Source organism: Garra rufa, chromosome 1 (genome assembly GCF_049309525.1).
Source record: "Garra rufa chromosome 1, GarRuf1.0, whole genome shotgun sequence".
NCBI lineage: Eukaryota > Metazoa > Chordata > Actinopteri > Cypriniformes > Cyprinidae > Garra > Garra rufa.
In genome coordinates this window covers 27,956,650-27,970,930 of record NC_133361.1, presented here as the reverse complement: position 1 = coordinate 27,970,930, position 14,281 = coordinate 27,956,650, and the positions used below count along the sequence as shown (strand labels likewise).

Genomic DNA, 14,281 nt, shown 5'->3' with positions numbered 1-14,281 from the left:
TGACTGAAGAAAGAAAGACATGAACATCTTGGATGACAAGGGGGTGAGTACATTATCTGTACATTTTTGTTCTGAAAGTGAACTACTCTAAGAGTGTAACTACACAGAGAAGCTTTTTTAAATTCTTCTGTACCTGGTGAATGTGAGCATTTCTCTCTCCCTCTCTCTCTCTCTCTCTCTCTCTCTCTCTCTCTCTCTCTGTGTGTGTGTGTAGGACTTCCTTTTAGCTATAGCTGCAGCCTTACATGATGTTTTCTAAAACACAAGACATTTTGAGTGGTTGAACAGCAGTCAAATAAACTTTGACCTCTTTGAATTTGATTTATTTCTCAGTGTTAGTTGTTCTGGTTTCGATATGTTTACATTTTTTTAAGGAAATGAATATGCTTTGGGTTCATCGATGGAAACTCTGACAATGGAGTTTCTCACAGTCAGAGTCATTCAAAGTGTTACATGTGTGGGAGAATGTGTTTTTCACAACAAAGCCTCTAACCACAGTGTGACTGTGCCACAACTCACAAGACTTCTTTTGACTTGGGCAAGTAAAAACCACCCTGAACACTTGAGCCTAAAAACTAGTTCACTTTTTAATGTTTGACCTAAGAACCACAACAAATTACTAGCATCTGAACCTGAATGTCCTGAATCTAAGTTACTGTGGTGTTTTATCACACCCAAGGAAGTAATAAATACTTTAGAGGAACACATCAATTCAAATCCTTATGCTTTTTAAATGAAGTCGTCTTTGTGGCTCTTTTGTGCATTTAACACAGTGACCTGCGCGACTTCAGTCTGCCAAAACTTCTGCGAGTGAGTGTTGGCATAGCAACCTCGCAGCAGAGAAGCATTTTAAGACAGCTAACTGGAACTCAGTAGCTCTTAACTCATATAAACAGACTGAAAAATGAAAGAGAAGCTATGCATAAACAGTGACATATCTGTGGCACGTGTCAGCAGAAATCATGTACAATAACTGTGCGCAATCAGTTACGTGTAATGTATGTTGTGATCCACGAAAACAACAAATATAAGTGACATTTATTTCAACTGGAAACTTCAAGTTGAAACAAATATGATTATAAAATGAAGACAATTCGAATTAGTTAATACTTCATTAAGAACATATCTCATTTCAGATTTAGTACACTAGACTCAAATGTGATATAAAAAGACATTTTCACAAGATACATAGGAGAAAAAGAGAAATATATTAAAGTGTGAGCAGAGGGAGAGCTGATTGTAATGAGGCCCACTGCTTCAATCCCCCTCCAGGCCCTTTAGTACAAGGCTTTTGTTGGCTGTCACTGTTCACTGTTTTTAGTTGCCAAGCAAGACCGAGTCGGAATTCCTCTTGCCTCTGTGTGCGGACTACAGCAGATTTCAACCATTTTCATCAAAATGAAAAACAATCTCTTTTGCTTTCTCGGTTTGTCCGTTATCGGAATAGGTAAGATGTTTCTATGTGCAAATAACTCTAATTGTTTAATAGTATTTTAGTTTAAGCTGAGAGTAAACCATTATGAGATGCATATCTGTTTACACTTGCTGTGAAAACCTATTGAATTTATCTACAATGTTTTTTTTTTTTTTTTTTTCCAGTTTGTAAAGTTCATTTAAGAAATATTTTACATCGGTCAAAAGTAGGCTTAAAGAAGGAAATTATTAAAAAATTGGATGAAAAGCATTCTAAAATAGTTTACCGCACCATAATTGTTTTTAAATGTGCTAGAATATGTTTTTTTTTAAATATATATATATATAAATGATATTTAAGAAGTGTGATATTGATGATATTGTGCTTCACACCTCCTTTAGTGTCAGCTGACAGTTGCTCGCTAGAGATATCTCCCTCCAGGGTAGTGGTGAAATTCGGGGATCCGGTGTCGGTCAGCTGTGTGGCCTCTCGTCCGGTACGCGTGCTGGGATGGGAATCGGTCATTGCCGCATCGCACACCCAGAATGACCTCAGCGTTCAGTGGCGGGTGGACAGTTTGACTGACTGGATTGAGGAACCAATCTGCTATGGTGTTTTTTTCACTGCACCCAGACAGTGTGAGGAAAAGCTCAACCTTGTTCTATACAGTAAGTACAATATTTAAAATAACTTCTAAAAAAAAAAAAAAAGCTTCAAATGACCAGCTTCATGTCAATCCATTTAAAGTAAATCATTCAAAAATGAAAATGCTGTCATTGCTCATTTTTCATGGTGAAATTAATAAAAAATAGTCTGAAATGTAAATAACTGTTTTATTAAAGGGATAGCTCCCTTAAAAATTAAAATTCTGTCATTACTCACCCTCATGTCATTCCAAACCTGTAAGACCTTCGTTCATCTTCAAAACTCAAATTAAGATATTTTTAATGAAATCCGAGAGCTTTCTGACCCTGCACAGACAACAACGCAACTACCACGTTCAAGGCCCAGAAAGGTAGTAAGGACATCTTTAAAGTAGTCAGTAGTTTAACCGTCATTTTATGACGCTATTAGAATATTTTTGTGCGCAAAGAAAACAAAGATAACAACTACATTCAACAATTTTTAAGCCAGATCTGTTTTGGATAAAACTGAATATGCTTTTAACACTACTCGCACATTTCACTTTGAAAATGTTGCGAAACTTGCAAGAAGCAATGTAAGTTTTATAGAAACGTCACCACAGGCACATTTTTCGAGTCTGTGTGGCAGCATTTTTATTAAACATAAGCTGAATTTAGATTTCAAAGAGATCTGGTGAAGAAAAAGATCCTCTGTGAATAATGAGCGTGAGTAAACAATGACACAGTTGTCATTTTATTGCCAACTATTACTTTACTTTTGGTTATCAAGTGGTTTTAACATGGTTACACTTGTCAAACAGTTCGACCTGAAACAATAAGCAGCTTGTGCCAGAAAAAGACCAGCACTAACCATCTGAAACAAAACCACTTTGGTATTTAAAGGGGTCATGATCTGAGAAACCAAAATCTCCTTTATCTTTTGAAATATAAGAGGTCATTGCATTATAAAAAAACATCCTGTAAGTAACATCCAGAACTCAAAACAGTCATTAGTCTAAAAACAGCTTATATTGAAGGCAGTCTGCCAAAACGACAGCTTTTGGATTGTCCGAGCCTGTTTACACCTGGTCACTTTATGCATTTTCTTTCTCGGATATCTGTCACATTTGTTAAAACATTTCCATTTACACTTGGCCACATAAATGTGTCTTCAAATCCCGTGCTATATGCAAATTTAACGGATTTCACATCAGCGAAAGCAACGGATAAGAGCTGCATTTTATTCATTGTCAGCTAATTTAAATATGTTAGCCCACTGTTTTTAATGAAGATTGTGTGTTGAGTGTCTGTGACTTACTTTCAGTTTCATTTATGGCAGTTTGCGTGTCGGCTTGCTGAAGAGAGACTCTTCTGATGCGTGTTGCATTAGCGCTGTCATATCTGACTAGTAGCCTACTATAACATGCCATATAGCCTATAAAACGCTCTCATACGTGTATTATTTTACCATTTTGGGAGGAGTAACATTTGCATATGTGGTTTCAACAACCAGATGCATTTACACTTGTCCAGTTTCGTTAAAACCTTTTTAGTTCCCAGAACGTTCCCCTTAGAATGTTGTGGGAACGTTCTCTTTAGGTTAGGGGAACATTTCGGGAACGTTCCCACTAGGTTCCCAGAACGTTCCCCTAACCTAAAGGGAACGTTCTATTTACGTAAAGAAAACTTTCCTGGCTAACCAATAAGTTTTAATTAGGTTACATAATGACTACTAAAAATAACCTGCAGGGAACATTCTGGGAACGTTCTTTTTAGGTTAAAAAAAATAAAAGCTCAAAATAACCTGCAGGGAACATTCTGGGAATGTTCTTTTTAGGTTAAAAAAAAATAAAAGCTCAAAATAACCTGCAGGGAACATTCTGGGAACGTTCTTTTTAGGTTAAAAAAAATTAAAGCTCAAAATAACCTGCAGAGAACGTTCCCAGAAGGTTCTTTTTAGGTTATAAAATTTAACCTAAAAATAACCTGCAGGGAACGTTCTGGGAAGGTTCTTTTTAGGTTATAAAATTTAACCAAAAAATAACCTGCAGGGAACGTTCTGAGAACGTTCTCATTTAATACTCGAAAAAATAATCAAAAGGGAACCGTATGGGAACGTTAGGGGAACGTTCTGTGTTTGCTGGGTTTACACTTGTCCAGTTTCGTCTGGAATGCGGCCCAGACCACCTTCTGAAGTGGTTTGAGCGATCAGATTTAAATGCGTCTCAAAAGCATATCGGACTTTATTTTTAATGAAGATCCAGACCGTGTCAGTAAGAACTTGATCCTTTGTTCACTACATTTTACCACAGATTCGTTTACGAACAAAGCACAATTCGACCCAGGATTTTCAAAAAGATTTAAACTAAAAGACAATGCTGTGCCGGCTATATTGAATCCGACAGTAATGTCGCAACACACAAGTGTGAGTAACTGTTTTTATTACGTGATAACTATTGCAGATCATTCAATATGTAATGAGTATTCATGTGTTTTTGACCTAAATCACAGCAGTGTCCATTCACGAGTTCGCTCTTACATATAATAAACGGCGTAAAAGTTAAGCGTGTTTGGCGTGCTGTCCGGGAGAGGGCTCCGAGCTCGGTAGTCATTCCAGAGCCCGGGGCACTCCCCCTGCCCAGGGCGAGGGGTCTGAGCTCGGCATTTGGCCTGAACCCAATAGCGCTCCCCCTAGCTGGAGGTGAAGAGAAAAATAAAAAGGGGGGTGGGAGGGATGCTGAAATCAGAGATAAGTGAAGGTAGGACTGCTTGGTTATTTAAAGGGACTGTAGTGATTGGATAGGGAGAGTGATTGGATAGGGAGTGTGATTGGATAGGGAGTGTGATTGCTGATGGTGAATTGGCCGTGTTAATTATCTGCGCGAGCTCCTCCCGAAATTTGTTAATAAAACATCACTCTGTGAGGAATCTAGGCTGTCAAACATACACAACTATTAGCTAATCATCACAGTGGGCATTTATATACGAGTCTATAATCAACCATGCCTATTCAAACAGAGCATTCTGATGAAAGAGGTTAAAACAGGACAGAAAATAGCTTATGACTTTTAAATTATGTTTTTTCAGTGTAAAAACCTTGATAACATTATAAGTGGACCTCAGAGAACAGTACAAAATAATAAACAAAGGTAGTTCATGACCCCTTTAAGATAGTCCAAACTGGTATAAACTGTGATGTTTTTTGGAATATCTCCATTAATCGCCTTTGTTTAAATTTCCAACTGTCTTCACACAGAGAAACCAGACAGCGTGTCCATAAGTTTGGTAAATCACAGCAGTCCAGTGGTGGAAGGACGAGAGTACCAGCTACAGTGTGAGGTGCAGAACGTCGCACCTGTCCAGTACCTTGTTTTGCGATGGTACCGAGGAAAAACTGAGGTTTACAACCACTCGTTCTCAGAGTTATCCCCTGCGACACCGGTCCAGGTGTCCTCCACCTTGCTGGTTGTCCCAAACAGAGCTGATAATGGAGCTCAGTACAGGTGTGAAGCAGAGCTGCAACTGGGAGCAGAAGGACCTCAACCTCCTCCAACAGTTCAGTCTGAAGTTCTCAACATTGCTGTTCAATGTAAGTGAATAAAGGCTACATTTTATAGTTATTAATGTTAAATGTCTGTTAAATGTTTTTTTTTTTTTTGTTGTTTTATCAGACCCGCCTGACTTCCGCAGTCCAGAGGAAGAGATACTGGACATTGGTGAGGATAGTGAAACGGTACTGGATTGTACTGCGGAGGGTAACCCACCACCTGTGTATGTCTGGACCGCCTCAAACCTTCAGGAGAAGGCTGATAATCAGCCTGTTTTGAAAGCTGCATCTTTGGGCCCAGGGGAATATACATGCACTGCATCCAATATCCTGGGGAAAAAGAGCAAACAGTTTGTCATCAAGCACAAATCCAAAGGTGAGAGCAATAAAACACCATAGAAATGTAAACATTCATGTTTTCACACATAGGTAAAATTAAGTGAAGCCTAAAATATTTGGCTTCGAAGAGTAAAGCATTTTGGAAAGCAAACGCCTATGCAGTAGTTTTACAAAGATGCACATAGACCTCAAAAGCTACAAACATCAAAAAAGGTAATTGACAAAACAACAAAACAATAATCTTTTACAATAACCCCATATTTTATGCATGCACTGCCTCAAGCTTCCGAAACACTGAAATCTTTTCTTTTTTTGGCAGTGTAGCATCGCAGTACCATTCACTGAGATCTCCTCAAAGTGCAGATACTCCCAAAAACAGATACTCCCAAAAAAGATAAGATATTCCAAATATTTTGTTTCAACGGATAAGAACAGCATAAACCCGTGTGAAAAAGAAAGTACACTTTTGCAGTTTTAAAGAGCAGTTTTCAAAAATTTAATTTTTTTTGCAGTTTGTATTTAGCTATCCTTTATTGTAAACAAAAACGTGCATGATAAATAACATTATTGTCTCTCAAAAGAAAAGTCGACTCTGAACCACCCTAACAAATCTGCATATTTTTGAATCTTCTGCCTGTCACGGATATCGTTGCATGATTAATTAGAGGTGATTGTTATGCCCATTTCTTCAGTAAAGCTGGTTGTGTAATCAGTAGTAAATCTCCAGCAGGTGCTTTCAGATGGAGCAGCATTCAGTACACAGAGCCGTAGTTCACAGAAAAGCTACTCTATATCGTATTCATTATCGCAGACTATCTAATCCCGCAATTATGAAATTAAAAGAAATTTGCGATAATGATAGCTGTTGGCATAGTTTCTCAGTGAACTACGCCTCTGTGTACAGTAGTAAATGCTGCTACATCAGAAAGCACATGAAAATACCACACTTAATAACGTTTTATTCCAAACTCACTTCATAACGTCAGTCGAGAGAACGAACACTCTGACCTACCCACAAATACTTTCGCTAGGTAGTTTGTTACTTCATGCCGAGCTGTGGAAGCAAGACTGTTTCGTTTTTATTGCCGAAAGAGGATGTGAAAAATAAATGGTTAAAAATATTTTTTCCCACAATACCACAGCAATACAATTTGTACCACATACAAAGTTTAAACTTACCACTGAGTAACGTTGATGAAAACGGGATACACTCTTAAAAATAAAGGTGCTTTAAAAGGTTCTTCTCAGCGATGCCATAGAAGAACCATTTTGGGTTCCAGACAGAACCATTCAGTCAAAGGTTCTTTAAAGAACCATCTCTTTTTTTACCCTTTTATAATCTGAAGAACCTTCTTTCGTCGCAAAGAAGGTTCTTCTATGGCATCATGAAGCACCTTTATTTTTAAGAGTGTAGAGTTCCAGTTGAGCAACTGCATCTCTATCATCTATATTGGCATTGATAGCCTTTTTTTAAAGCTAATAGCATCTTTGTTTACAAGTAACCCTCCGGAGCAAAAATGAATTGTGGTAATAAGCAATTAATTGCCGACACGCATTGTATACGGTAAGACCAATCACAACAGACTTGGCCAGCTGACCAATTAGAGCAGAGCAGGCTTACGTAAGAGGGGTTTAGACGTCAAGCTCAGAACTGCTTCGAACGAATCATTTTGAAAACATTGCAAAAAGATTCTAATATTAAATGTGTATTTACAATGATTACAATGTTTTCTGAACTTAGATGCATTTAAACCTGTTGTAAGGGACTTCAACTCAATATTAGGACACTTTAAAATAACATATTATCTGCTCTTTACAAAGAATACTAATTACAGAATTAGCACTTAAATTAGTGTTTTTGTCTTTTGGTCCATCTATGTAGGACATAAGTGCATGTTTATGTGTAATTTCATAATTACTTCTATTGTCTTTGAATTAAGCTTCACTTAACACCGCTTCACTAAGGGGTAGAGTGTGAAAAAGAGAATATGTGCTTTCCGTAGACAATAAAACACAATTTTGTGGCAAAAACATGAAAATAATTTAAAGTAATCTTCTTGTTTACTACATTTGCATTGTGGGTTTTGGTTCGTTTGCTGTTTTAGACTAAGGACCTTTAAAATAATGGAAAATTGTTTTGCAAAGTGATATGGACATGTAATACGTATGTTAGTCAACACATCAAAATAAGTGTACTTTTTAAAGCACAACAAAATTATTAAAAGCTAATACTTTAAAATGTACTTCAAAACTTTTAATCTAACACTATCACAAAGCACACTTTTTAAAGCACTTCTTTTCACAAGTGTTAATAGCATTTACACCTAGCATTGTGATACACATTCCTTGTGCTGTGTTAGTTTTGTGGTTTCCTGCTTCCTGCGCCGGTTTTGAAATGAGATCCTTATCTCCCTTCTCCTTTAAATGTACGCAACAACAAATAGTCTGTTCTGAACACAAAGCTTCAAAAACCCATGAAGTAAAACCCTTTGCAGTAAAAAATCGCTTTTTTTAATTGCATGGAAAATATCAGCTGGAACATTTTTCAAAATATCTGCATTTGTGTTTAGTAAATACACAAAGTCATGAGTTTTTAGTAAAGTGTGTAAAGTTTTTGGATGTGCAGTTCTTTAATGGCCTCCCAAGCTGCAACAGAAGTAAGTGCTGCTTTGATATCTCTCAAGTAAAACAGAAACAGGAAGCAAAGCAAGAACAGGATTTCCTGTAACCGGCACCCACTGTCACAAGAGACCTAGTCATGATCACTTTTTATTAGTACAGATATTGCTGTAATATCAGTTCTGTGTGCTTGGTCTACATAGAAAGCACTCACATTGCATTGATTTTGAGTTCAGTTAAAAGTTAATGTTGAGATCTTCCTGTTTGTGTATAATACTTCCTACGCCCTGTTTTCACAGATCTACATCAAATGTTTGCTTCTGTGTCTTGCTAAACATCTAAGCAATGCCGAGACAGCAGACGACCACATTTCATGAGCATTTTTATAATGCTAATCTGCAATTCACCATTAATGTGTGTTTTACAGGTGTTTAAGTCCAGAGGCCTTGAGAACGAACCGAAGACATATAGTTCTAGATGGTACGCTCAGGACTTTCTGGACGTGGAAGATCTAGCCTGACTCTTTGTTACATTTTAGATGTATTTTAGGGGACTCTCTTTTCAGGGGTTATGATTTGTTAAATATGAGAGTCCAACCCAAATATGTGTCAAATCTATCCTAGTAAGCTTTATTAATATTGTGTGTAAGATCATTCATGACACTGTGATGGCTCTGACATTTTAATGTTTTTGTAGATATTTACCAAATATTTACTCATATTTACCAGATATTTACTCATCCAATAATAAAAAAATATATAGTACAAAAGATAAACCCTGTTTAATTCATTTAATGCTCTTTTGTGTTGTTTGGAATTCATGTTTTGTGTAATTTATCATAAATTATTACGTAATTTTAGAACATAAACGTAAAGGAATAGAAAATGCACTCACCCTCAGGCCATCCAAGATGCAGTTTGATAGTTTATAGAAGAGTTTGTTACCTTATTTAAAACAGATTTAGACAAATTTAGCATTACATCACTTGCTCACTAATGGATCCTCAGCAGTGAATGGGCGCCGTCAGAATGAGAGTCCAAACAGCTGATGAAAGCATCAATTCCTATTTTTGCCCAAAGCAATAGTTTAAATTTAAAAACATTGTAATGATGGATTTGTACAAGCATGCAACTTTACAATACTGCCCTCCAAAGGCAAAGCGCAGTAACTAAACATTTGGTCAAAATTGTGTTAAGTCTTCAAATGGACTTTGTGACAACTGTTTTGTCCTGTGGCAAAGACTCCTGGTTCAATTTTGTCTCGTTTCAGAGAAACGAGTGTCAACATGTTTGATTAGCTGTTGTAAAAACTTTAAAGGCATTTTTCTCAGTTTCAGTGTTGGCGTAGTTACTGCACTTTGCCTTTGGAGGGCAGAATACATTAATTGACAATACATCGTGTGAATTACTTATGGATTATTGCGATGTTTTTAATCAGCTGTTTGGACTCTTGTTCTGACGGCACCCATTCACTGCTAAGGATCCACTGATGATTTTGTTTAAATGTGTTCTGATGAAGAAAACAAACTCATCCAAATTTTCATTTTTTCATTTCTTTAAATATTTTACACTATGATGTTACGGTCCTTGATAGTTTGATTCTATGTGCATTTTGTTCATTATAGCTACGTTAGCACTTAGAAATTCATCCTGGACAGTTGTGACATGTAGATGACAGTTGTGTCAATATGATTTAAAGAATCATTTTTCAATTTTCTAGACTAGTTGTGTAAACATGGTGTTTGGTTTTGTAATAGAGGGGTTTGCAACCAAATAGCGGAAATAGGATCACATTCTCTTGATTGAGAAACAGGGCTGTACTTCTTAGAAGAATATGAGGAAGTACCGGTAAAGGAAAAGGATGGAAGACGTTTTGAAATCCTTAGAGTTTGCATACAACTCTGGTTTAGTTGTTCTGAAACCGGTCATTTGCATTATATCGGTTCCCTCGAGATTCTTGTTTTGATTTAGTAAATAGCCTCGACATTAAAGCCTGTGGTTAACTTAAAAAAAAAAACATAAATAACACACGTTCATATATGAGTATGAAAACTTATATAAAGACATGTATCATTTCTCAGGGAATATGTGAGATATTTGTTAGGTTGTAGGGATATTTAATGGGGGATCACAAAATAGTAATAATAACTTACGGTTGCTGTCCACATCTGTTCGTGAATATTATCATCCTGCAACCTACTGGGCTTTCCTTGAGTAAGTGAGTGTTTGGTTGTCGAATTGCTCCCTCTAGTGGTTTTCAGCGTCCTTTGTGAAAACAAATCGAAAGTATCTTGAGATGGTAAAAAACAAGTCTGTTGTAAAGAGAGTGGAAGGAAATCTGGAATAAATTCAGGATCAAACATTACATGTGAAACGTTACATTAAAGTTACATACATATTATTTAATATCTGAATTATTAATTAAAATAAGATTGGTGACCCATAGTCAGAAATTGTGCTCTGGATTTTACCCATATACCATTTTATTTCATAATGTATTTTACAACAAGAAATCACATAAGTATATATGAAAATGTTTTGTTTTTTAATACAACTAATACATTACCATGTAATTTCAGAGTAAAGTAAAGCCACAGCTTACACATTCTTCTGACAAAATCAGTGTAACAGCAATATTTCTATCTGTATGTAAGCTTTTCCATATTCCAGTATTGCCCTGGTGACTTCATGCAAATCATGAAAATTATGAAAATAAATCTAGGAATTATTGGATTTGAAATCAGTAGGGGTTGAGGCATCAAAAGTAACTAAGTACAAGCTGTTTTATGGATGGTAACTATGTTATTACTGAAATCTTATTAGCCAAAAATTACTAGTTACTGCAAAATATAATATTATTACTGTACCTAGTTACTAGTAACTAGTTACTGCCCAACACTATTTGTATATAAAGAAAGAACAAAAATGAAAGTGACAAAAATGGTCATAATGCCAAATTAAACATTTTATTTTAAAACATGTTTATTTGTTTATTAATGTTTAGTGATTTTTAACGTAATTTTATTTTATTTTAGTTTATTTTCTCCCGACCAAAACAGGAAAAAGTTGCGTCACTGAATTCATCAATAAAACATCTATGGTTAATAATAATAATAATCACAATATAGACTTGTATATCAATGTATTGATATACGTAACCCTGAACCACAAAACTACTCTTAAGTAACACTGATATATTTGTAGCAATAGCCAAAAATACATTGTATTGTTTAAAATGATCCATTTTTCTTTTATGTCATTAAGTAAAGATTATGTTCCATGAAGATGTTTTGTCAATTCCCTACCGTAAATACATCAAAACTTATTTTTTTTTTATTAGTAATATGCATTGCTAAGAACTTCATTTGGACAATTTAAGAGCCTATTTCCTGTTTTTTATTTTTTATTTTTATTTTTTGCACCCAAAGATTCCAGATTTTCAAATAGTTGTATCTCAGCCAAATATTGTCCTATCCTAACAAACCATAAATCAACATAAAGCTTTTTTTTTTTTTTTAAATGACCCTTATGACTGGTTTTGTGGTTCAGGGTCACATATGCTTGATTAAAAACATTAAACAGAGCTTTATTGTGTTGCCATTTTTTTTATTTCCTCTTTTATGCAGCCTAAATTGCTTGAAACTCTGTGCTGTAGTCTAATGAGGTAAAAATTTCACAGGACGAACAGATGCTTTACTACCCTGGAAATCCAGAGGTCTCGCGAGAGCACAATTTGAATTAATCTTAATAAATTAGGGTCTGGATTTTTCCAGGCTAATGCTTTACAACAAACCTGCATAAACCTTTATGGCGTTTTTATTGAATCTATTTGTGCATTTAACATTCTGTAAAATTATATTTTGTTTTATAGACTGAAATTTCAGATATATGCATTCCAAAAAAGTCGTATGGTTAACTGTAGTGCAAAATCAAGATCTGTTTATTTATTTATAAAATTAACTAGCTCTATATTAGTAGGTCTATAATATAAAAAGTGAATTATTATACCTAAATTATGCCTACAATATACCTAAACCTTAATTGTGTGTGTGTTTGGTAAGAACTTTTAATTTGAAGAGCTCATGGACGAAAACACTTGCTGGTTGTGTTCTATTACCATTCGAGCCGAATATACAGACAGCGTTTTGTACACGCCCCCGACGTTTCCTCATCATTTCTAAGTAGACAGCTCACTAGCAGTCTATGTACAGTATGTGACATAGACTTCTTCATCTCATACTTGGAACAGTTCACTTAGCGAGAGTGAAAATACGCAATGTCTGCTGTGCGCGTCAGTGGCTAGAGATGTGAATCCTGTAATAAGAGGACAACTAAACACTGTGTGAGATAAACACCGTAGTTCATCTGCCTGAAGGTAAATACCAACTCATGATCAGTTTCTAATACTTTTTACCATTATATATATATTTAAATGAGATCAGGTAGTTACCCAGCGGGGCTGTATGTGAAGCAGGAAGTAGCTTATATGTTATTTTCTGTAAGGAATGTTGTTTATCGATATTTTGCGCCTACATACTATGACAGTAAACACATTCGTGAGGTGGAAATAGTAATAGTTGGCTTTTGCCGACATTATCAGTCAGTTTTTTTGGAAATCTAAGACCACAATCTTCCGAGACTTGCCAACCACGGCCATTACAGCAGTACAGCATGTTATATTAATAGTAATGATGGTCAGAAGCACTGACTTAACTTACATTAGTGCTTTTTAGGCTTTTTTACGGTAATCTCTTAGCGAAGAGTCCTTCCTAAAAGAGCTAATTAAATAATTAACTCTTTTATTGTAACTGTACTAAAACGAAAGTGTTAAATTATTATGTGCCTGGGTTTAAGTATGTGCATAATACCTAATAGCAATATTAAGTGTTAGGCTATGAGTGTATCAAAGCTGTTACAGCTATTAATGTTAGATGTATCAATCTGAAGAGGAACATTTTCAGTTCAATTCAAATTAGTTTTTATATCTTTACAAGAAACATTTTTCAAAGCAGTTATGTTGGAATATATATTACGAACACTCAAAAACACTCAACTACTATTCATGAATGCATTTATGTCATCAGAAAGGAGAGATGAACTTGAACAGCAAGTATAATAAGCAGATGTGATTTGTATTTCTTATTAGCGTTCCTAGGGCTGTTAAAACCCTAGGAAAGAGATAATTAATATTAATAAAATAAATTATTAATCTTGAGAATTTTCTACTAGTCTTGGAATGCAGAATGAAATAGTAATACTATCAATTTTGGTAAGTGTGTTGGAAAAAAATGTTCAAATATGTGTTAAAATATTGAATCTGTCTTGAATAGTGTCAAATAATAAATATTTCAAATTATACAATGTGAAATTTTAATCATTGGTATCATCTTGACAAAACTATTTTTTTTAATATTTTGTACAAAAAACACAAAAAACTATTGTTTAATAGAGTATCTGTCAGTTATGGGTGTGTTTTCCAAAAGGAGTGTCAACATAACCCTAAACACCTCTGCTCTGAGATCAGAGCAGAGGTGTTTCTAGGTCCTTTTGACAAATTAATCACTGAAGGCATTCTAAATATTTGTGATTAACTTGCATCAGCCTCTTTAAAACTCATATTGTCAAAACAGCAGCACTATTTTCAGATATTTCACATTGACACCTTTCCCATCTGAGTCTTTGTTATTCAACGCTATCTTCAATTGGCAGTGCCAGCTTCACAGAAGCAGAAAACAAGATG

At 35.4% G+C, this 14,281-nt stretch overlaps 2 protein-coding genes across 2 annotated transcripts in view; both read left to right on the top strand.

Annotated features, from left to right (window-relative positions):
• The first annotated feature begins 272 nt into the window (after positions 1–272).
• Positions 273–9,317, top strand: LOC141334689 (vascular cell adhesion protein 1). The gene is made up of 5 exons (XM_073840255.1): positions 273–1,447; positions 1,816–2,082; positions 5,294–5,626; positions 5,709–5,960; positions 8,970–9,317. The coding sequence occupies exons 1-5, from the start codon at positions 1,399–1,401 to the stop codon at positions 8,975–8,977; spliced, it is 909 nt and encodes a 302-aa protein (XP_073696356.1). The 5' UTR covers positions 273–1,398; the 3' UTR covers positions 8,978–9,317.
• Positions 9,318–12,783: 3,466 nt separating this feature from the next.
• Positions 12,784–14,281, top strand: part of tyk2 (tyrosine kinase 2) — a 33,525-nt gene continuing 32,027 nt past the window's right edge. The window contains exon 1 of the mRNA XM_073838467.1: positions 12,784–12,916. The gene's annotated coding sequence lies outside the window, so the exon portion shown is untranslated. The remainder of the gene's footprint in view (positions 12,917–14,281) is intronic.